Raw genomic sequence first — 24,254 nt, 5'->3', positions numbered from 1 at the left:
GACACCCCATTTGTAAAAAAAGGGATGTATGAGGAAGGAAAAAAGCTGTGAATTCGGTTCCAGGAAAAAAGCCTCAGGCAGAAGGAACCCAGGGCCGTGAAGGCGGCTGGAGAAGCCCGCACCAAGGGCAGCTCGTCCAGCGGGGGCCGGATGCCGCCAAGCTCCCCGGGACCTCTCTGAGCAGGGTGGGCGCTGAACGGCCTCCGCGAGGCCCGGGCGCCAGCGCGAGGGCCCGGCGCCGCCGAGGGAGCAAGCGCGCGGGAGGCCGCTCCGCTGCTGCTGCTGCTGCTGCTGCTGGGCGGCCGCGCCGAGCGAGAGGCGCCCGGGCAGAGCCAGGGGGCGCCGCCGGGCCTCGCGAGGGCCTGGCGGGAGAAGCGGCCCGGCCGGGCGGCCCGCCCCCTTCCTTCCCCTGCGCCGCCCTCGCCCAGGACCGCCCGCCCGCCCGCCTGCCCGCCAGGCCGCGCGGCGCTCGCGCCAAGCTGAGGCGGAGAAGGAGCGAGGGGAGCGCGCGGTCATGTGGCGGGGGCCGGCGGGCGCGCCGGGCCAGCAGCGGCCGCGGGAGGCCGAGGAGGCGCGGCCTCCTCCGGCCATCGAGTTCCTCGACGACGAGGGGACGGAGCCGCAGTTCGACGGTGCGTTGTCGCGGGGCTGCGGGCGCCTGGAGAGTCTCCCGCCCGCTCCTTTGTATGGCGAGCGGGGCTTGAAACGGGGTCGGTGGGAGGAAGTAGGCGTGCACAGCCCTGTCCTAAATGGGTCTCCGTGGAAGTGAGCCCTGTTGCTGCTTGTAGGGCCAGCAAGCGAGTTTAAGGTTGCATTCAAAACGAGACTTTTTAAAAAATCGCTGCATTGATATACCGTCTAATAGCCGACGCTCTGGGGGGCTTATAACCCCACAGACCACGTTCTCACTGGTTTGCTGAATATTCAAAATTTTTTGCAAGCTTCCTGGGCTGAAATGGAGACTTTCCAGGTAAAACAGTATATTCTAGTGTCAACGTGCAGGGTTGCTTCAAGGAGCACAGAACGGTCTCTGCCCCGAGGGAGTTGCGATCTAAGAAAAAAAAATGGCTCAGGGGACTTAGCAAATAGATGGGGAGGAAAGTGGAGGCAAATTACATTTAATAAAGTGTAATTTGCCCATTGCTGCCCCTAATAAGAGAATCTAATAGGCGCTATGAGTTCTTTTTTCTCCGCCTGCTCATTACAAGAGACTTGTGGGCCTGCTCCTATGTATGTTTATATACATTCACGTGGGACTTATTCCCACATGATAGAGAAAGCTTATGTTGCAATGAGCTTGGGCCATGACGTTTACACATGAAGCAGAACATGTGAAAGCTTTTCCTGGACTGTACCACTGCAGGAAAGGGCTTTGTACCTTTGAATAGCATGCCAGAGGGGAAAGCTAGGCTGAAGCCTTCTTCTCTCTGACCTTTTAGTCTTATCCATGAAAGCAGTGTTTCATTGTGTAGCACTGACATACAACATGCATCAAGTCCTGAAGTGGTGTGGTCCAGGAACTGCTTAATCACTTGTATAGTTTTGGCTGGAAGGATGGAGTCTACAAACTTAAACTTGTAGGCAGATAGGGGATACCTTTTAAATATCCCAGGGTGTGAAAAAGTTCCCCGCAGTGGTTCTCTAAAGCAACAAATTAAGCACTGGATGGATAATACCTTGGTTTAGGATTTACAAACAGGAGTACACAGATGTAACTGCTGTTGCTTTGGGTCTAGCAGGAAAAAAATATTTTTCTAAATTCTAGACAAGTAAGCTCCTTTGTGCATTGCATCATTGAGACTTGTCATAAATTTTTTAGCTGCTAGGATGATTTTAATGCCGTGGTGGACAAGAACTTGCCAAGGGCTATGCAATTAAAATAACCTGTCAGTGAATGGGAATGTCATAATATGCAAGTGGTAGTTAACAGTTAGTGGGCATTTTAATCCTTTTTATCTAAGTGTTTTCAACAGTGCTTGCTGCTGGGGATAGTTTCTGCTTTCAATCCTTTCCAGAAATATTAACTCTGTAAATAAATACTGTAGTTAGTGAAGGTAGAAGAGTCAGGTGTTAGGAGCTGGGGAATTAATCTGCATGACTGTACAGAGACATCATTGGGTCACTGTTCTTCACCTTCAAGCAGTTCAATTAGGGGGCAGTTTCATCATTCCTACCATCCCGTGATTGTTTCTCTGGCTGTTATTCAATTGCATCAGCTTCCCTTCCTTTCACTGCTCGAAGCCATACTTTTTATACCTCCATGGTTATGCTTATTAAAAAGCAGTTTCTTTACCTTGGGGAAAAGCAAGAAAATATTCATATAATATCTGTAGACTAATCTTCTCCAACCTGGTGCAGTCAGAAAGGCTTGGGCTATAGCGTCCCCCGCCCCTGAGCATTGGCCGTGCTGATGGGAATTGTCTAAAACCTCTGGAGGCCTCCAAGTTTGGGATAGGTACTGTAGGTGATCCCTATTCAGTCATTGTTCCTTTACCTTTTTGTACCTTTCAGGATTTCAGTCATCATTCCTTTACCTTTTTCCACTTTTTTGTTAAGCCTTCTTTAAACATTATGAGATTGCTACAGAGAAACTGCAGTGCACTTATTAAGCAGTTTTACATTCATGTAAGTTCAGAACACTATGGGAAGTTTCAAATGAAGACTGAGTTGCATTAGCAAGTATTGTTGATGTTGAACAAACGCTGATTTTTGGTAGCATAACATAAATAGCACTATCAAGCAACCCTTTGGATCCCTCTGAATTTTCTTTACACAAAAATATTAATTCCTTACTATGAGGCATTTCTACTAGGATAGCATTATTTCTCATCTATAAAAATATGCAGGTCAAATTACCACCTTTATGTATTTTTAAATTCTATTTTATTGTTCCTTAAAATATTTATATCCTCGTTTGCATTATAGAAGGCAGTATAAACAGCAGTCAGCTGAGTGAAACAGTAATGGTTTACAGATAAGTAACAGTGGGCAACTGTTTAAAAATGCATGCATTGCTTGTGAGTAGACTGCATAATAATGTCTATAAACTTTTGTACATAACAAAAAGAACGTATCATCTCTCTATTCTTGCAAATTAGGAGGCTGTGGCTTTTCACCAATAATACTTGGGTCTTGCATTTTAATGTGCTCCATTAACTATAGGCTTAAAACCAGGATGTTCCACAGTATTTCATAAAACAAGATCAGAACATGTATGACTACATAGGACAGCCAGTGCAGTGTAGTGGTTAATGTGCCAGAGCATGGCCCAGTTTCAAGTCCCTGGTCAGCCATGGTGTTCACAAGGTGACTGTGTCCCTCCGTATCTCTCAACCTTGCCTACTTCAAGGGGTAATAGTGAGGGTAACTTGGGGAGAGAGGAATATGCACATAATCTTGAAAAAAAGGCTATTTTTATGCACAAGGGACTCTGAGGAGTCACCTTATTGTTCCACAGTGTTTCTGCACTTTCACAGTGCCTTAGCCATCAGTAAGGAATTTCCTTGTGCCTCATCTCCTGGTGGATGAAATAGAGTCTTTTTGGAAATTTTGTGCATCGTTACATGTTGCAGCAGGCTATGCAGATTTAGGCCCAGTTTCCAGGATTGGCAGCTTTTTCTCAGGATTGTTCCGCTTCATGTTGCAGCGGCTTGCATCCCACCTTCCAGAAATATTCCTCTCTTTTTTTAAAAAAGAAAAGAATGTTGAGGAGCAGGGATCTGCAGTTTCACCATTTTATGGCAAGCATTATAAGCTCGTCATAATGTTGGTTGCTTTGCATAGTTGTATGTCACTTCTTAGTAGGGGGGAATTGAGTTAAATTAGTTTAAATCACGATTCAAATCACTCGTCAGTAAGACTAGATTTAAATCATGTTTTTCTACTTAATTGACATGCATGCTTGCCTTACCTGTAGGTACACAAACTTCATTGAAGTATTCCAAAACTAGGTCTCTTGCGGCCTGCTGCCATTATTGGTTTCCTCCTCTGGGGAAAGAATAACACGATAAACAGGTTATACACAAAAAGATCCAAAGACTTGTGGAGTATTCTGCTCAAACTTTATTTTTTTCTGCTTACCCCCCCACACACACTTAGCTTATTGTGCAGATCTACTCTGTTCCAAAAATCTTATTCTATTCATGGATTTTTTTGAAACTTAGCAGTTAAGAGGTAAGAGGTTGATTCTGCGTACATAGATTTGCAAAGGAACAATGGGATTAAGGTCTTTTTCTCAACTCTATGTTTATTTTATAACATTTTTGCTGTGAAGAAGAGGCATGTGATCTCTGTAGACACACATTCACAGCTCTGAGAACTGTAATACCAAGCATCTGTGATAAAATCTTTTAGATGAAAAAAACGCCCAATAATCCTGCAGAAACCTCTGGAGGAGCATGTGACATTGCAAATGGATTAACAGAATTCAATTACCAAAAATTTAAACATTGGGTCATGCTAAGTAATTAAAACTAGTGCATATTTCATGCTAAATAACCTTTGGACTATAGCTTAAATAGAAAACTATCTTTAGGTAGATTTTTCCTCAGAAAACATTTTATTTAAAAAATCAATTTAAATAAAACAATTTAAATTTTAAAAATCTGATTTTTTTTATTTTAAAAAATGATTGCTTTTTATCCACCCTGTTGACTACCAAGGTCAATCAAAATGGGTGATCCCTTTGCTGGAATGAGTCCCTTTCCCTGGCCTTCCGTTTGCCATGCTAGTTTTTCACGTGTAAGGACTGTGTGGTTGGTTTCTATAGAGCAGCATTCCTTTATAGGCACCACCATTCTAGGGGCTATCGATCTTTTGGACCCATGGGGACATTTAGAGATTTGAGAAACTCCTGGTCACAACCATAAAATGAGTGGCCATGGCTAGTCACTGAACTAACCTGTTTGGACGCATTCATGGGGAATTAAGATGGCAGCACCAAAAGGCTCTCGCCTGTTTCGAAGCAATCCCAGCTGCTAGTAAAAGGTCTGTAAGCGTGTGTGCGTGTGGGTGGGTGGGTGGGTGTGTGGGGGGGGCAGGACGGACAATTGGAAGGGGTGGGGTATCTCAGTGAGTGTTGCCAAGGAAGCACACACGAGTGACTGTGGCCACCATTTGCCTCCCTCTGACTTACCTGCTTGCGGGTTAAAGTACTACCTGTATCTACCACCTTGTCTAGTAGTACTGGGGCGTAGGTGACATACTAAGCCACTTTAGCTTCATCTTGCCTGTTGCCACACAGTTTAATCTCTCATCTTTTGCCCCATTTGTCAGTTCGGCTTTGCTTCCTCATCCTTGTCTTATCTGTCTCATGGGCAGGGACTATGACTCATCGCTGGGCTGTCTGCAGCACCTAATTAATTCAAAGTGCGGGTTTTAACCTGTAAGGCTCTTGAGGTTACAGTTGTACCAACTGCAACCCAGAGCGTTGGGTTCCAACCTTGGTTTGTTAGAGGAGAGACATCAGAGTTTAGACATCACAGGTTTAGACATCACAGTGAACAACCTATATGGGTAGGAGCAATCCCAGCTTATTTAGCCATTCCTGTTTGGAGGAAGAGCAAAAAGAAGCAATTGGGCTGTGAGAACACAACTGAGAATGTTGGTGGGGGAGCCTCTGGGGCACCATCGTGTGCAAATAGGACCAGCATCTCAAGGAACACTTTTTCCTATATATTTCTAGCCAAAACCTCAGATCCTAATTAGATTCTGCTTTGCTTCCCCTTGGGTGCAGAAATACTGAGAATGGCTCTGGTGTTTTCTGTAGTGGTGCCATTTATGAAATATCTTAATTGGAAAGACTTGCCTTATGTCATTAGTTATCTTTTCAGCACCAGGCAAAGATCTGTTTATTCTCTGAGACCTTTTCTGGGTATTTTTGGCAGTTTTGCTGTGTTTTTAAGTAATTTTGAGGCTTAATTTCAGCTGAGCAGCTTTTAACTGATGACTTTTAAGCATTTGTGTTGTTGGGAAGTTTTAATCTTATTTACATGGGTTTTAGAATGTATGTTTTTATTGTGTGTGTCCAAATAAATTACTAATGTTTAACAGTGTCAGTAAATATGCTCAACACAACATATACTGCAGATATTTTGCTGCCATACCACTTCATAATTGAAAGGTGTGGCATCTTTGAATGTTCTTCTAGGTCTCTGCCGATGGAATTCTCACACGTTAGAAAGCAGACTCTGCTGGAGCATATTTTCCTTTTGCACACAGGAAATTTTTGGCATGGACACAGTTACACATGCTGTCTATTATCTTTATTTTATATTTAGCATTATACTTATGAGAGCAGTTTGTGAGTTAGGCTTTTGCACAAAAGAGAAAACTTTCAACATTTTAATTTTTCGAATTTAATTGTCTTTTGTTCTTACCTTTTCTTTGATGTCCCCTTTTGTTTTCTTCTTCTTCTCTGCTGCCATTTTGAATACTCCTATCAGTTCTGTTTGATTTTACCCTCTCAGGTTAAAAAAGGGCATTCACAGCATTCTGCTTTATTTCTGTGGTCACCGCAGATGAGAGATGCTGCCCTCTGTCGCTTCTCTGCCAGCCCCCTTTCCCACCTGCATGAAATTCCATACATTTACCCACAAGCCATTTCTTTTCAGTTATATTTAAGCACTAGCCTGAGGAACACAAGACTGATCTTTGATATTACTGTTAATGTTCTGAAAATGATTGTTACGTACTTCATATATAATTTGCAATGTGATATTGTGTGGAGTGCTCCTCTCCTGGATGCCAGCCAGCCAAACTCTTTTTCATGATATTCCATTCCATTCTTCCCCCTGCCCTGATTCTCTTTTTCTCCCTGCAAGTGTTAGCATTCCTTGCACACTGAACATGCTCAGTTCTCACTGGGCTGCTTTGGGTCTCCATCCCTTTAGGATTTGTTTTCTAAGGCTTTTTTGTCCTTCTGTGAGTGTTGGGATTCCTCCAAGCCCGATATTTCCTCTTTTTGTGTGGAAGGTGCCTTTTTTGTTACATAAAGACCACTATATTAGTACATAGCAAATATACTAATGCATTCATGTTTAGCATATTAGGATAGGTATATGTTCACAGTAGCATATCTTGTTAAAATATTAATTTTCCAGTTTGTAAATGTTCAACATTTAGCTTGCCATCATATGCAGATACACTTGGGAATGAGTTCCATTGAAATCAGTGGGCCTTATTTAGAGATCAGGCTGCCCACTGAGCTTTTCATGAGACTAAAGAATCAACAAGGATCTTGCATACTATTTTAACCATAGCTAGGAATTAGATAGCACTCTCATTCTGTAGGAAAGACTGTTTAGATTTTTTTTTTTTAAAGGATCATTGTTGCTTAATTTTAGGTTTGCATCTTTTCAGGAAAGTTGTAAACCTGCTTTTCAACTTTAAATTTTGCCCATTCTTTTTCAGATTCTGATTGGCCTGAAGAGTTCCGAGGCACAAATGGTTCTCAGAAACTAAAGAATATCACGTCTTCATTTGCCAACCAGCTCCTGCTTGTTTCTTTGCTGCAACATCTTTGCCACATGTATGCACAAAATCCTACACGGTCCAGACGATTGTTTCAATGTTAGTAAGAACTTGAATTGACCTTGCATGGTAGGGTGATGGTTCTCACTTCCAAAAGTTTTAGTTGTAACCTCTTAGCAGTTCAGATCTAGATTTGGGCAGCAAGAATGTGCGGAGAGGAATTCTGAAACACACCACAGTCCGTCTGAGCATTAAAAAGATCTTGTGAGTTTGGGTATTTTAGCTCTGAATGTTGTCCATATATACTCCAGCTCAGTTGGATGTAATACTTGTATGTGTTGCCAAACCATTTCAGTTGACAGAGGGTATTGCTTGTTATGCAGTGTCAATTATTACAAAAGTGTTTTTTTTCCTTGAGTTCTGTTTTGTGGAACTGCTGATTTATTTTAAGCTGCAACTATTTCTTGGATTTTGGGTAGCCTGGAGGTTTGCTTATTATTATCACTGGTTTTTCTATCTGACAGTAATGTTTTATTTTGGAGGCCTCCTTGAGGAGTCATTTGCTCTAAAAATGTGCCCTAAGAGTAAAAATACAATTTCAGTAGAAATTGGTTATGAAAAATGATGCCATTTTAATTATGTTCATGTTGTCCAAAGATTAATCCTCATCTTTTAAAATACTTCTTTCTCTCCATTCCTTCTTAACAGTATTGTGCAAGATGTTTACTGAAATGCACTTGCTTTCGGATTTTGCTGTCTGTGAAGAATTCAGTAGCCTGAGACTGCAACATAATCGGGCCATTGCTGCATTAATGAGAGCAGCTAACAAACAAATACTCAAAGAGGTAGGCTTATTCTAACCCTTTATTTCTGCTTCCCAGCATTAACATAAAAAAAGTTTGATACAGCCTGGGAGTTTACAGCTCTGTGGAGGGAGAATTGGAAGCCTCTGGGTATGTGCCGGAGATCTCCCCCTCCCCCTCAGCAGATGCACTGCGAGACGCTGCCAGATCCAAGCCCCTGGGGATCTTTGTGTCATGATGCTCCACCATGGCTTAATTCATCTGTAGCATCGAGCTCTGTGCCCAGCTTGCTTTGCTAATCCAGGCAGCAGGGGTTGTTTGAGTGTGCCTGCTTGCCTGGGTTTGCATGACACAGCAAGCCACAAGCCCATCACCACGAAACAGCTCCGTGGATAAATTCGGCCATGCTGTGTAAAACAAGCCAGTGTATTTGAAGCATTCTAACTGGGAAGTTCTATTTAAGGTAATGAAAATAGGCAACTGCAGGGATGCTACTGATTTTTGTGGTCTCGTTTCATTTTGTGTCTCTAAAAAAACGGCTAGCTGCTTTTCAAACATGTTGCACTAGTTTGGACATTGAATCCATGATTCAGCCATGAATGTCATAAAATCGTTTGTTTCTTTTGTTGTTCTTGTAGGAGTTGGGAAATGGCGATTCTTACTCAAACAGGTACGTTTTCAAAACACTGCAATAAATGTTTGAACCAGTTGCATGTAGGGCTGTGTGTATTTTGCTCAGCATGCTGACTCAGAAATAGGTTCCATTGAGCTCACTAGGGATAAATGGCTAGCGTTGTAGATGGAAGTCTCTGTGTTGCAAATATAAAATGGTGATTAGAACCAGATTAGCCAAATCCCATTTTAAAGCCTTCTAATGAGCCTTGGGAATCAGAAGTGGAGATTAAAAACTTCTGTGTTCAGTTTCAAAACTGTGCACTATTTCCAGCTATATCTGAATTCAAGGAACTCTGTTTTGTTTAAAATGGTGGCAGCAGGCAGTGGGGGTCAAGAGCAGGCCAGTACCTGAAAACACGTTTTGATCGTGGCAGCATCTCACTGATGCTGTTTAAAAAAACAAAACCACCATGCGTAGAACTCCTTGCATATCTTGTAGCACTTCCTGGTTTTTAGCTCTCAACTATCCACATGTACACAACTGAGGTTTTATTAACTTTTCTATATGGTAATTTGTGGTACAATTGCTGCCTGTGAAAAATCCACTTTATCATGCGTTAAAAGGTCCCTATGGGATTGAAGCAAAACTTTGTCTTTTGTTGCCAGCTCTTCAGTACTGGTACACCTAGAGTAGAAGTATTAGAAAATTAAGAACTGTTTGTATATTTCTGATTCTGAATGAATGTATATGTCCCTTTAACCTTGTAAAATTTGGCTAAATGGAGAAGGGACCTTATTTCTAATATATCTTACTGCTTTCTGTGCTGCATTACTTTGTATTACCTTCCAGATTTTGTGGGGGAGGGGTTAAGCAACATGCAATATAAAATTAATTTTCCAACCTTTTTTAAAATGAAAAATAGCCATGGAAAATGTAATTGAAAGTGTGGAAGGGTAGGGAGATGATTCAACTCTCATCCAGTATTGCACAACGTCTGCAATGTGTTCCAGTCTTCAGATATATTGGACTACAACTCCCATCATCTTAATATAGCCATGCTGTATGGGGATGATTGGAGTTGTAATCAGTATACCTGGCAGGCATTGGGTTGGGGAATTCTACTCTAGCCGTTTTTTGTCACTTGAACATCCATATTGTTTTCCCAAGTTGCTTTCATACCCATGACTGAAAGTTACACATTTGATCTTTCTAATTCTTTATTTGTGGCACATTTACTAACATTTTACATATTTTGTTAGAGTTGATAATCTGCTTCTTTTTATTTAAACCCTAGGCAAAATGAAAATCTCTTTGAAGCACAGACATCTCGCTACATTAATGAATTTGATGAGGTGTCAAGGCTCGGAAAAGGGGGATATGGTACAGTGTACAAGGTATGTTTAATCTATATCAACAGTTTTGTAATTATTGTTTATTGTGATGGAGATTAAGTAATTGCAAATCTTTTCCCTACTACCTGAGAGTAATCCTCATTAAACTCACTGGGATTTATTTTTGTATAGAAGTAATGTACCGTATTTTTCGCTCTATAAGATGAAGAGGGGGCACTACCAGAAAGGCCTTCTCCTTAGTTACCATTTGCCTTACCTCCTTTACTGGGGGCTTCTGGAGAAGTACCTGTACAGAAGAGCCTAGGGTTTGGGCAGGTATTTATGGCAAGAGACAATCTTTCCAGTAACCTGGCCCTAAATTCTTCAGGCCTTTGTAGATGAATTAAAAAAGCACTTTTGAGTTGGGCCAGCAAATGAGCTGTCAGCCAATGTGCATTATAAAACACAGATGTAATATGACCTTATATGCCAGTCCCAATTAACAATTCCACAGCCCTATTTTGAGCCTGTCGACTGTTTCCAAGGGACTGATTCCACATTGACTGCTTTGCAGTAATCCAAAAGAGAGGTTACCAGTGTGTGGTTAATTAGTGAGACTAGAAATTAGAATGGTGAATCAGTGGTCAGGTCAGGTTGGCTGGATTGGGTAGAGAGCTTCAGCCTCCTCCTCCTTCCCCCAGTGACCCGAAGCGGTCAGCATCACTGCTTAATTTGCTTCTAACAGCAGTCAAAAAGCAGCGATCAGGTCAGACTGGCTGGAGCGTGGCTGGAGCATGGAGGTCACTGCAGAGTCCCTTCTGCTGCAGTGTGTGTGTTTGCTTACACATCTGCACATGTGCATGCGAGTTAATGAATGTTAGTGTATATTGTGTTTGTGTGCAAACTTGCATCCCCTGGCAGACACCCAGCATGGCCTTCGGGGAAATAAAGATTGTATGTCCCCACTGTATAAAGCACGTTTTCAATAGAACACAACCGTGCTTTGTCGTGGATACTGCTCTGACTGAGTGCATGACCTTCCCATTCCCACAATTTTTCTGATTACCTGAACTGCATATAATCTTGTCTTCCCTGTTTTGTGACTCATCCAGAGAGTTTTAGCTTGCAAACTAATATGCTAAAACTTTACCTTGTTACCTCAAGATGCAGATAAATTGATAATCGTATTTGTGTTTTCACCTCCTTATACTGGCTGCTCAAAACAGCTTTTTTGTTGTGTTGTACTTTGTTGTACTTTTCTGTTGCAGGATGGATGGTTTATGCTAGTTGGTGTTCTTCATTTGCTTTCAGGTCAGAAACAAGCTAGATGGACAGTTCTATGCAATTAAAAAAATTCTTATTAAGAAGGCTACCAAAAGAGATTGTATGAAGGTATGCATTTATTTTACACCTATTTAGGTATGTTACTTGCCCTGTGGAGGCTCATGACTCATTGTAGCTGTTTTTGATATGATCTTTATGGTAAACATAATTCCTGCCTTTTATGATAATAAGCAGAAACCTTGATGCTAGAGTCAAGTGCAGTGTGTGTGTGTGTGTGTGTGTGTGTGTGTGTGTGTTTCTCGTTTGGTAAAATGAGTGGTTGATGTAACATCTATGTTCCTACATTTCCTCCTCACTATTTTAAAGTTACAAATGGCTTTTTAAAAAGCCACAGTTCCAGAATTTTTCAATTTATTTTTCAATTTATAGCCTGCCTTTTTCCTACAAAGGGCTCAAGGCAGCTTACATCATTTCTCCTCCTCCATCTTATCCCCACAACAACAACCCTGTGGGGTAGGTTGGGCTGAGAGTCTGAGATTTTATAATGTGTTGGGACTGAGTTGTGTTGGCTTTGGGCATAGAGGATGTGCTCAGCGGAAGGCAAGTACTTAAATACTCTGAATTTAAAAGGAAGTTTCGGAAACTGCCTTATGCCAAACTGGGATATTTTCCACTCTGAGTGGAGTCAGTTCGCCAGGGGTTTTTGCCATCACTTACTGCCTGACAGTACTGCAGACTGAACCTGGGACCTGCGACTTGGATAACAAGCACTGGGCAACTGAATGGTTAGCCCAGATTGCAAGAATTATACCACTGGGGGTGGGCGTTTTTAACAATGAGATGCACTTCTGGTTTTATGTCAGACAAAGAGTTCTTCAGCTATCCCAAGTCCAGTAGACACTGGCTTATGAAGAGATATTCTCTTTGGTCTTTTTGTAGGTATTACGAGAAGTGAAAGTGTTGGCTGGGCTGCAGCATCCTAATATTGTGGGATACCACACCGCTTGGATGGAACATGTTCAACCAGGATACCAAAAAGGGGAGTAGCTCTTGTCCTTTTCATGGCACCCACGTGTCATTCACCACATATTGCAAAGGAATTAATACCTGAATGAATCTGGAATTGCCTGAGGCTGTCCAGAGGAAAGGATTTTGAGGTCAAGGTTAAAAAACAAAACCAAAAAACAACTTTCTGTAAATGCCACCAGTGCTGTTTTGGCATTGAAAAAGGCAGCTCTGGTGTTAGAAATGATTATGAAAGGGGCTAAAATAAGAATAATTAATATACTGTTATTGTATAGCTTCTTGGGATGTTGGCTGTGGGAAAGTTTGTGCTGTTCTGTTGGTACTAATATATGTTTTGAAAGAATGCATGTAGGAGTGCCTTCGTGAAGGTTCTTGCCTTAATAATTATCTAAAGTTAATGCAAGTAACATTTGAATAATGTGTGCTTATTGATTACTGTGATTTAACTTGCCTGCATGCTGAGAAAGTTAAGTAACTTTATGATTAAGGTACAATGTTACAGTTAGCCAATGAGACATTTTAGCCTGTCTTTATAAAATGTCATATTTCTCTTCAATTGTAGATGAGAGAAACTTGAATTTGCCATCACTCAAAATGTCTTCCACTGAAGGATATTCCGAGTATGTATTCTGATATTCAGCAAGAACTATCTCCTTCAGTCTTTTACAAATAACAACCCTAGATGGTAAAACTCAAATATACATTAGATTATAGTTTGTGAGCCCAATCCAGATAGCATTTAGTTGTGCTCAAGTCCCACTGAAATCACAAGAACAAGTCAGTTACAACTGTGTTAAGACCCATGGATTTCAATGACTTTAGCACACCTCAGCTTCTCTGCATTGGGTCCAGTGTATTTTATTTACTTTTTGTTGTATAGATACAAAATAGAAATGCCAAGCTATTTCATGGCAGAATACTTTGCAGGCTGTTTTTTAATCTTACGAAGCTTCTAACAACTGTTAGACTAGCAGGTAGTTGGCGATATACAAGGGTAAAAACTAATCAATGGAAAAAAACTAGTCAACTGAAAAATAGTCTTCACGATCTCAGAAGATACCTAATCTCAGCATTTGCTTCCTTAAGGAGAAACTTGCACTCTCTTTCAGTGGGAGCTGTTGGATTCTTATACCACACTAAACATCCCTGGAAAACACTGCTTTCTCCAGGTTTGGCAGGCATTGGAGTAGCAGTCCATGACTAGCTTATTCCCTAACTAAGTGTAATCTTCCCAGCTAAGACCTAGTTGGTCCAGTGAAGTCACTGTCCACTTCTACATTCTTGTCCAGGCAGAGAGATGAGAACTACTATAGAACTTTACACGTAGTCACAGAGATGCAGTGTGGAGGTTTCTCTGTTCCTTCACTTTTCCCAAATGCTCTATTCAGTTCCCCTGGTTTCCTAGACTTCTTGCCTGCTCCAGTCTGCCAGCATTCCATGCACAGTGAACAACTGTTTAACACCCCTCAAGATTTTCATCTAAATTTTTATACTTCCGTACACCTTGGTAATCCCCCAAGCCTGATGACATTTCCCTTTGCACATGGGTGGCACCATTTTGGCTCCATAAACAATGGCACTCACATCTGAGCATCAGAAACAGAGGGAATGATCAGAAGCTCTAGGATTGCGTTGTGCGGATTATTGGGCACATTCTGGCGCCCGCATTGAAGGAACAGCGCTGGTAGCAGTTTTCACTTCTGCTCACAGTTCTTTGGGCCCACCCTTAAATTTCTTGCAGGGATCAGCACTCCATCCAAGACATGGAAGACAGCAGTTCCATTGTATTTGCTGACCTCACTTCTGAAGATTCGGTTGACAGAGATGGTCAAGGAAATAAAACAAATTCCTGTGCGGGGTCACATGAAAGTTGCTCCGTTAATGACTCGACTAGTGGCTCAAGGAATGGTGAAAATCACCCCTCTGTTCTGCTTCATTGCAATAATGAGAGACACAACATTATCACAAATGATTCCTGTAGCAAAGACAACCATTCACTGAAAGGGAGGTCTCTACAGCAGCACTGTGCAGTAAGTGCAAATTTTACCTATTTTAAATTTAAATGTATTTTAAGTATCTCTGCCTCTGATCATGCACAGCTTTAAGCAACTTATGCAGTCGAATAGATAAATACACCTGTTTTTGCAAATGGAGCCCCTGGCATTGTTTTATCCAAGTCAGGAAAGATGGTGAACCTTTCGCAAGAGTTGTGTGTAGGTATATCAGAAACCTTCTGAAGTCGGAGGGATGCTGAATGTGCTCAGATGTCAACAGTTATTTTGAGTCTGTTTTATAAATTGAAACCAAGGCTGATGAAAATAAGGTGAACTTCAGTGGGATGTAAATATTTGTTTTGTTTTATTTGGGTATTTCTAACCTGTCCAATCACTACACGTCTCTGGACGACTTACAACAATTATTCCATAAGTTATTATACTAATAACCCAAACATAATAATATTAATAACCCCCTGATATCAATAGTGTGTTATTAATATTTTATCCTTGCATATGAGCAATATTTTGTGCTTGTATGCAATGGCTGGACCTTATACCTGCACCACCCAGGTGCTTACTTGGAAGTACAATCCCCTGAGCTTCATGGAGCTACTTCAAGTGCAGATGTGTAGGCTGTCTCCCTGAGAACTTGCAATCCTAGAATCCTAGTGAAATTTATCTCTGAGTTGGCATGCATAAGGTGCAGTTATCATTTTGAATTGTGTGTGTGATATTTGCAGCCCATTTGAAAAACCCTGTGAGCGGAACAACACTGTAAACATTTGATAATGAGAAAATGCTAAGCTGGTGTCTCCTTTTCCCTTTGGCTTAATGCATTCTTCCCCAACTGGTGCCCTCAAGGTATTTTGGACTGTGACTCCCATCACTGATCTCTTTTGCTTATGTTGGGTGGGGCTGATGGGAGGTGTAGTTCTTTGGGGAGTCAGGGCGTTCAATTGCTGCTCTCATACTTGTCCCCATGGCAAATTTCTTGAAAGCTCCCATCAGACTTTACATCTGTTCTTTGCTGTATTCAGGAGCCAGAATAAAAACACACACTTTTAGCATCTGTCACCTAAAATGCAGTAACTCTTAGGGTGAAGCTGCTGCTGTCTTTTGAGGACAGTGAGACAGAGTCAAATATGGATAAACGAATCAGTGAGAATCCTTCGCCTGTTTTTATTTTTACAAATTGTTGTGCATGTCTTCTGCAAAAATGCATTTTGTATGCTAAAATGCATGTGTCTAAAATGCATTATGACATACTGAAAAACCTTTTACCGTCTCATACTTTTTCCTCAGATGGAGTATCATCTAATGCTTCACATCCAAATGCAGCTGTGTGAACTCTCGTTGTGGGACTGGATTGCTGACAGAAACAAGATATGTTTGAGAGCAGAGGATGCTTCCAGTAAGTTTTATTATTATTCTTTGTTCAGGTAGTGAAGGGGAAATATTGTTGTGACCACACAAGCAAAGTACCCATGCATGTGTGGTGCTCCAGGTACCCGACAGGGAGCTGTGCTACTTTTAAATCATAGCCAGTATTTCAGAGCTGCAAGATGAGCCTTCCTAACTGATAACCATCAATCCAGAACCAGGTTGTTGCTCCTGCCCAAAACACCCATCACTGAGAGCCAGTGCGATGTAGTGGTTTAGCGTGTGGGGCTGGGACTCAGGCAGTCTGGTTCCTAGTCCCTGCTCAGCTGTGGAGCCAACAGGGTGGGTGACTGTGGGCCGGTCACAGACGCTCAACCCAACCTCCCTGACAGGGTTGTTGCTGTGGGTATAAAATGGCAGGAGGAGGAGCATGTCAGCCGCTTTGAGTCCTTTAAAAAGGAAAAAGAGCAGGATGCAAATCTAATAAAGAAAAATAAATAATCGATTTCCTTTGTCACTTGGTCGGAGAGGGAAAGAGAGTGTTCATGTTGTGGTACATGATGGGAATATTGTCAGTATCAGGGTATGGGCTTTGCTTGCAAAATATTTCAGGCTCAGCCTCTGGTATCTTCAGGGGATGATGGAAAAAGGCCATCATTTGAAATGGTAGGTAGTTGCTGCCAGTTATTGTAGACCAAGGTGGGCACCCTGATGACTTCCAGGTGTTTTTGACTACAATTCCCCAGCCAGCATGTTGGGTTGTCAGGGACGATGGGAGTTGCAGTGCAGAAGTTGCCCACTTTGGTATAGATGTTCTAGTAGCCTGATTCTGACTTGGCTGCCTAAGTATTTACCTTGAACAAGTTACTTAAAAAAAACTTGCCCAATTAGATTAAATCTTTTAATCTATTACGGCATAACATCTTAGCTGTAGAGGTGGTTTGTCATATGGGAAGAGAAATCTTTTATAAAAGAAGCATTAAAGTTAATTTGCATCCCACTCAGAAGTAGAGAAAAGAGTTTCGGTCGAATAACCGCTCATCTCATATTGTTGCAACTAGTTATAACGGGTCGGACTCAAATCCTAAACATAGGTCTGCTTTCCAGTTTTAAACACTTAGCTGTGTGCTTTTGTTGGCTGTATAGCTCTAAGGGTGCAATCCAAAGCAAATCAAAATTGAAAAACGTTCCACAGCTCCCGAAATTTAAAAAGCCACGTAAATAGTCTGATGTACCCACGGTAGCTTGTATTTCTTAGAGATTAGTCCCAGAAAAGCCCCTTCTAGCTTTGGCTGCAGCCTGTTGATATGACACAAATGCTTGCTTTTTAAAGTATTATAATCACCATCATGTGCTTGGACATGTGTACAAGTACCTAAAATAGTTCTCTGGATCCTGGCAAGCATCGACAACCTGTTTGTGTACTGCAACTGTGGTGCAGATAGCAACAGTATTGACCTATGTGCTTTTCTTTGGGGAAAGTCCTGTTTGCTGAAAGAGTCGCCATGTGCTCAGCAACCTCGGAATGTACGTTACTATCTATGCACAGCAGAGAGCTATTGGCAGGGTCAGGTATGCTGAAATACAGAAAGCGTTTAGGAAATAAATCTGGCAGTGTGAGTGGGCCTAGGGTCAGAGGTAGGTAGGATCAGACGTTGTACAACACTGACAGTTGTAAACTGTTCAGAAAGTTTCATCTGCTAGGCAGTATGGACATGAAATTAATTATAATTACAATAAATATTGAGAGAGGTCATTGCAAGGGGTGAAAGGGAACAATGGCTCTCTGGCTGGGGAACCCTGAACAAGAGCAATTGATCCTGCAACGTTGTTGGCCGGCCCCGCTTGTATTTACGTACTGTCATTGCTTTAGCATACTTCTGTTAACATAACTGGATGTTTCATGTTGTCTTTAGACAAAAAAATGAAAAAGAACTTTCTTTTTAAAGATCCTTATCACCATGTAGACAATCAGTGGACATCAAAAATCTTCCAAGAGCTACTAGAAGGAGTGTATTATATTCACAGCATGGGAGTCATGCACCGGGACATTAAAGTAAGTAAAAAACATATTTAGACCATTGTTGGGCCTCCATGCACCGATGCCTTATACCTTTCTCTCTCTGCAAAATGACGCTTATTCACAAATTCCACAAGGACACCCACATGCATTAGTATCGGTCTTAGGCAGAGTACTGTGCAAAATCCCCTTTTCCGATTGTGTTCAAACTTCTGCAGTCTCGGCCTGTTGAACCCTTTGACATGAGTGGCCTTATGCATCGCCTTCCTTTATTTTCTCATCTTGAATGGAAGCCCCTACTTTCACCTTAAACGTTGCAATCTGTTTCTGTTACAGTCGTAGGAGCAATTCCTACGATTGGCATCCTCAGCTTCCATTTTGCCTGAAGTGCCTCATCCTGCCTAATTGTGGAAACTAAGCAGGGTCAGGCCTGGTTGCATTCTGGATGGGTCATTTAAAATGTTGTTGACCCACCCAGAGAAGAGAATTTGGCTATGGGCAGTGTAGAAATGTCATTACCATCAGAATTTTAAAAAACCTGTTGTACATGCAGATGTCACTATGCATCTCTAGATGTAGAATTTCCCTCCCATAATGCTTTTCAATAATTCTGCTCAAATGAAGTGCTTTCAATTATTAGTAGAAAATTCAAGAAATAAGGATTTTGTCAAAAACCAGTGCTGAATCTAAGGCTGTCAAGTTTATTCATTAGTTCATTGGTTAGTGTGTGGTGTTTCATTTCTGCTGTTCCTGTCTGACGGGCTCATTCACCAGACATTTCTTGCTTTTGAAGCATATGAGGACTCTTTTTGAACATACATGGAATTCCATAGTAGGGTTGGTATGATTCCTTTTAGCTGGTATTTCATGTTTCCGCTATATATTTTCTTGATGTTGAATTTGCAGATATCCTGCAAGGACCAGACTTCTAAAGACACTTGGATAAGCATGTCTTTTAGATGTTCACAACTTGAGAGTTGAAGCACTTTGGGGAGACGACCTTCATAATTAGCTAGTTTCAGAGGATATGATAGGCTTAGCAATTTCTTCAGTAGTCTTGTTTTTCTTATATTGATAGTTTTCTCAAGGAACAGAAAAAGCGGAGTCTCTCCCTGGTTCGTTAAGGAGTTAGCATCCGCACCATAACTGAGTAGAAGGTTAATTATGTCTTCTCTGCCACTTTGGCAAGCTCTGTGAATGGCTTCATGCCCTTCCCAGTTTTTCAGGTGCACATTTGCTCCATTGAGTAACAGTAACTCCACACATTGCCTGCCTGCGGCTAAGATGACGGCAGCCTTGCACGATGAAGACCACACTGCTAAGTGAAGTGCCGTTTCGTCGGTACCTGTTGTTGTGAGATTTACGTTTGCTCCGCAGTGGAGTAAAAGTTTAATTGCTGGTTGGTTGAGAGTTTCAGAAGCCAGGTGAAGAGCAGTTTGGCCAGTATCATCTCGGTGATTTACTCTTGCTCCGTGCTTCACCAGGTCTGGTATAACACGGTGAAATCCCATGTGTAGGGCTACATGTATTGGATGGTGGCCATGTTGGCTGAGGAGGTAACAGTTCACATTGATGTTCTCTTTTAGTTTGATACAAAGATGGCTTCCATAATTGCCTCCTTCAGTTCCCCAGTGCATGTTCAAGTAGCGTCTCGCAGCTCTGCGACTGTTTGGGTAGTGATATAATAAATGGTGAAAATACTTCGTAATCCCTCTTCCTCTAATGTAACAGTACTTGTATCGTGCTCAGTTTGTAACCTAGGTGTGCTGTAGCATTATGCAATTTTGATTTACCCCTCCTCTTGTTGGAGCTTTGTATTAAAAATGACAGATGACCATCACAAAACTCATATTCCCAGAACATTAGAATTCCCAAAACATTAAAATTCATAAAAACAGTGAAAATTTAGTTACGTGTACATGTAACATGGAACTGATTCTGCATAAAAAGTATTCTCTTTAGTTGGTTGAGAGTTCTAATCTATAACAGCTTGAACTGAAAGCTAGTAACAGCAACTAGCATAACTCAAAATCTATTGTAAAACAAGTTGGTACTGGTATCTGCTGTATCCAAATATTTCATGGTACTGAAAAGCCCAATTTTAACAATCTTTAAAAAAAAAAATCTTCTGCAGCTGCTTCTTCTGCAAAGGAAAAAAACTTTAAAAAAAAAACCCTAAAGGAGAATAAAAAATGTTGGGTCAGGGGAAAATGGTACTCAGAGGCTTCTGTGATCTCCCTAATCTTACCTTTTCCTGCCCTGTGCCTCATTTTTGGTGTCTGCATGGAAAGGGGCAGTACAGAGAGATTCCTTAGTTTGGGTTCCTTGCCCAGCCAGAGAAGGCTGCTCTCGCTGCTCTTCTGTCCTTCAGGCTAAGCAGGTTGGCCTGAGGCTTCTGTAAGGGTAGAGGCCGGGAGTTCTGCCCTCCAAAGGGTTCCCAGACCCATATATAGGCTATGAACTATGGTCAAACATTACCTCATTTCAGGATCTTCATTTTGTGTATTTTGCATATATCTTCTGTGTGACTTCTTGGACAGCTTTGGCTGCTACAGTGGTTCCAGGGGGTGGAAAAGATGACAAAATAGGTATTGAATAACAAAAGTAGACTTGCAAATCCCTGCTGTAAAATATCTTAAACGTGTTGCGGTGGTAAGATAGTGAAACTTAAACTATACCTGAAAGTATAGTTTTGTAAACCACCCAGAGCCCCCTGGGCTACTAGGATAGTATATAAATGCAATTAATTAAAAAGTGTTCGAACTGAACTGCATTTATAATGAATTCAACTTGCTTTCCAGCCTGATTTGGAATCTGTTATATGAAGTCCATAATGACCAAAAACCAATTGAAGAGAATGCATGCATACGTTATATAGCTATTTTGCACACACGCCTTGCCATCTCTGCCCCTGTATAGGAACGAACACAATTACAATACCTTAGAAAAACAGGGCCAACTTTAAAGATGATTATTTCAAAACGTTTTGGCCAGTTTTGTAAGTGCGTAAAGTTCATTTCCCAGTCTTATTTTTACATTGAACAATATTGTGCGTGTGTATCTAGAAATTTGGTGAGGGCTTACGCCTACATAAGTGAACATAGGATTTATAGTGAAGCTGTAATCCTCTGCTCAGTGGAGCTTGCCCTGTGATATCTTCAGGGTTGCCATGGGGCTTGTCTCTGGGTAGACATTGGGAGGATTGCTGGGGCAGTCTGTCTGATGTCATGTTAGGTACTCATGCTGAAAGGACATTTTTAAATATGCAGAGGAGACCTTTAGAAGCACTCGTTCTTCTTTTGATATACAGTATATAAATACAGAATCGTTAGTAAGGCAGGTCTTTATAAAGACTCCATGTAGTCTAGCTCTTGAGGTTTCTGTCATCTCTTGGCATGGTAGGAATGTAAATGGCTACCTTGACAATAATCGGTTGGAAGTTTGGCTGTAATAAATCTTGAAGCGTCGCCATATCTTTGGCCATTATGGCTTCGATTAAGTTTTCCTCCGTTAAGTCCCTTTCCCGCCTGCAGGAACACCTGATTAGATTGCCCATGTTAGAAAATGCCTGGCCTTGAACGGAGAGAGTGCCAGTGTTTGGAATCCTGTGCCTAAGTGACCATTGTTTTATGATACACAATGTGTGGTTCTGGAACCAACTAGAAGATGATACCATGGGCTCTCGCTTGGACTGTAGGAGAGGGCGAGGGTGGGCCTGGTTCTTTTAGGAACTTGGCAAGACACTGCAAGAGGCAAGGCCAGCCCTGGGACAGTGAGCATATTGAGCCTGGCCTGCACCTACCCGGGGAGGCGTGCGTCCCCTTTTCAGCAGCTTGCCAAGCACCAAATGGATGCAATGACTTGGCATTCCCCTCCCAGTGTGGTTTAGTTTGTCCCTTTATGGCAAGGATTAAGGAAAGGCAGATGCTTAGACTGAGCTTTAAGTGCAGGCTTGTATCTTAGATTTCAGATTATGTACTGTCAAGTTGTCTCTAATGGTCACCCTCTAAATAGAAGCCCTCCGGTGTGCTGTGCTTGGACTGGCCCGCTCAGCTCTTGTAAGCTTAAGGCTGAGACTTCTTTGAGGGAGTCAAGCCGTCTCATATTTAGTTTTACCCTTCTGCTTCGGATGTGCTGTAGCATTCTTTTTAGATTAGAATGGGGGAAATACATGATTTCATGTATAAAATAGTTTTAACTAGCATATTTTCTTGTGTTTTCACAGCCCAGAAATATCTTTCTCCAAGGCCCTGACCTCCATGTGAAAATAGGGGACTTTGGGCTGGCCTGCAGAGATATTATACAGGAAGACACAACACACCTGCTAAGTCCAAAGAAAATCAATGGTAGTGAAAGAGCAGAATTTGGTTTTGAGTTGAATTGTGTGAAATACAGTTTCAGGTAGCTTTTTAATATAATCTTCAAATTCTCTCCTTTTGCATAGAACTAATACATACACATGGAGTTGGTACCTGCCTATATGCATCACCTGAACAGCTACAAGGCTCTCACTATGATTTTAAGGTACAGTCACCTCAACCTCCATTAACATTTAAGGTATATTCCATGGTGGTAACTTTGAGGTATTTTTCAGCTTACATGTTCAAAGACATGGGTGTTAGTGTAACAAATATATTAATTGGGAGAGGTTAGGAGAATTGATTTGAAAAGGGACATCAGCTATGTAACTGAAGTTAAGTGTTCATCTTGGGAAAATTACAGAAATGAGGAGCCAAGCATACACAGATAAAAATGGCTTATTTGGCAACCATGGAATAGTCACCAGGGTTGTTGGTCATGTTTTCTTGAGGTCTGTAAGGAATACAATATATTGTATCTGCACAGAACTACCATTGTTGGATTTCACACCGTTTGACTATAAAGGATGAAGACATAAGGTGGTGTGTGGAGGCAAAGCAGCTGATGACAGCTGCTCAGAGTGCCACTTCAGGACTTTATGCGGCTTCCATCAGAATGGCAGTGGAAACACCTGTTCCTTGTTCCGTCTCTGGATTGGAAAACATGACCTTAAAACAGTAGAAGTTAGACTTTGTTCCGTTAATGCGAGCCTAAATAACTTTAGCTAAAACACTTCTATTTGGACCAGAGCCTTTGAACTCAGAGAATGTGACCCCTGACATTTTACATCACTATAGTTAAGTTTTATTTAGGATTATTTACATTACCTGAGACTAAACCCAAAAGCTTAAGCTTTAGACGTAACTATTTTGTATGCTAATATTGAAGTTTTCTTCTTGTCTGTAGTCAGATATGTACAGCTTGGGTGTAATCCTGCTAGAACTCTTCCAGCCGTTTGGAACAGAAATGGAAAGAACTGAAGTTCTGATGGGCTTAAGGAACAGCCACATTCCTCTCTCTTTCAGTAGGAAGTGGCCAATACAGACAAAATACGTTAAGCTGCTCACCAGTATCGAATCCTCACGCCGACCAACTGCTGGGCAACTTCTTGAAAGCGAACTCTTCCACAACACAGCGAATGTAAGTTTTACTATGTCTCTTGGTTTCTTAACTGGCAGGTAGTGACTTTTATTACAATTTGTGATATGAATGCCTCTGTGGTGTGCCTTCACAATGCAGAATTTTTTCTTAGCAGTTGTGTGTACAGGCAGTGTTTGTTTAGTCCACACAGCCCTTGGCACTATTCCTTTTTGGAAAGATACGATGTATTAATTAAGATCATAGAAAATTTTCCATATGTTCCTTCCTTTGGCAGTACAAGGTGCTAAGTTTGAAATCTGGAATTTACAGTCAATGAAGCTGTGGAATTGAAAAGGCCAGGAGAAGGGAACTGTGTGTGTCCACAAGCTGGCTAGATAACATTTAATGTAGCCAAACTGAAAGCCTCTGCTAGTGGGTACACTTGGGTTACAAAAACAGCAACTTGCAACTCCTGTCCTAGAAACTAGGGAAGGTCCATAATTTTACTCTCATACTAACTTCAATACCATGTCTAGTATTTCACTGTAAAGATGCGATTGTCCATGTGAGTGCATTCATTCTTTATCCCTCATTTTATTTTAGGTCATTTACAACCTTCAGCAGAAGGTGATGCAGCAGGAAGAAGAGATCAAGCTGCTTAAAGAAAAAGTTAAGCTACTTTTAGAAGAGAAAGATGAAAGGAACAGAATTAAGCAATTGGGCTCTCCTGTTTAAGTCAGAGAAAGGTGCTGTAACACTGTTATGTAAGATGTCTTTAGTTTTTTATATAAAATGTCTTCCAGCATGTTGTGCGTATCAGTCATTTGGCTTGGTCAGAAAGGAATGTTTGAAAGAAAATACTGTGATATCTATAAAGGACAGCTTCAA

General features: G+C 41.5%; 2 protein-coding genes across 4 annotated transcripts; one reads left to right on the top strand and one right to left on the bottom strand.

Annotated features, from left to right (window-relative positions):
* Window positions 1-486: 486 nt before the first annotated feature.
* Window positions 487-24,171, top strand: EIF2AK1 (eukaryotic translation initiation factor 2 alpha kinase 1). 3 transcript variants are annotated; one of them, XM_044433465.1, is made up of 15 exons: window positions 487-632; window positions 7,411-7,569; window positions 8,179-8,315; window positions 8,912-8,943; window positions 10,184-10,283; window positions 11,532-11,612; window positions 12,444-12,543; window positions 13,093-13,150; window positions 14,272-14,560; window positions 15,830-15,938; window positions 17,857-17,963; window positions 22,153-22,273; window positions 22,372-22,451; window positions 23,193-23,426; window positions 23,970-24,171. In XM_044433465.1, exons 1-15 carry the CDS (start codon window positions 515-517, stop codon window positions 24,099-24,101), a joined length of 1,857 nt encoding a protein of 618 aa, XP_044289400.1. In that variant the 5' UTR covers window positions 487-514; the 3' UTR covers window positions 24,102-24,171. The 3 variants fall into 3 exon arrangements, with proteins under 3 accessions (XP_044289400.1, XP_044289402.1, XP_044289401.1); XM_044433467.1 differs by lacking the exon at window positions 487-632 and adding an exon at window positions 906-970 and having other exon boundaries at window positions 7,411-7,528; XM_044433466.1 differs by lacking the exon at window positions 487-632 and adding an exon at window positions 906-970.
* On the bottom strand, window positions 18,609-20,625 carry ANKRD61 (ankyrin repeat domain 61). The gene is made up of 2 exons (XM_044433470.1): window positions 20,406-20,625; window positions 18,609-19,592 (listed from the first exon to the last, which is right to left on the bottom strand). The coding sequence occupies exons 1-2, from the start codon at window positions 20,438-20,440 to the stop codon at window positions 18,695-18,697; spliced, it is 933 nt and encodes a 310-aa protein (XP_044289405.1). The 5' UTR covers window positions 20,441-20,625; the 3' UTR covers window positions 18,609-18,694.
* Window positions 24,172-24,254: the final 83 nt, after the last annotated feature.

Source organism: Varanus komodoensis, unplaced genomic scaffold (assembly GCF_004798865.1).
Source record: "Varanus komodoensis strain SLA01 unplaced genomic scaffold, ASM479886v1 scaffold26, whole genome shotgun sequence".
Taxonomy (NCBI): Eukaryota; Metazoa; Chordata; class Lepidosauria; order Squamata; family Varanidae; genus Varanus; species Varanus komodoensis.
Note: the sequence above shows the minus strand (reverse complement) of the source record. Positions and strands in the feature narration are given on the sequence as shown.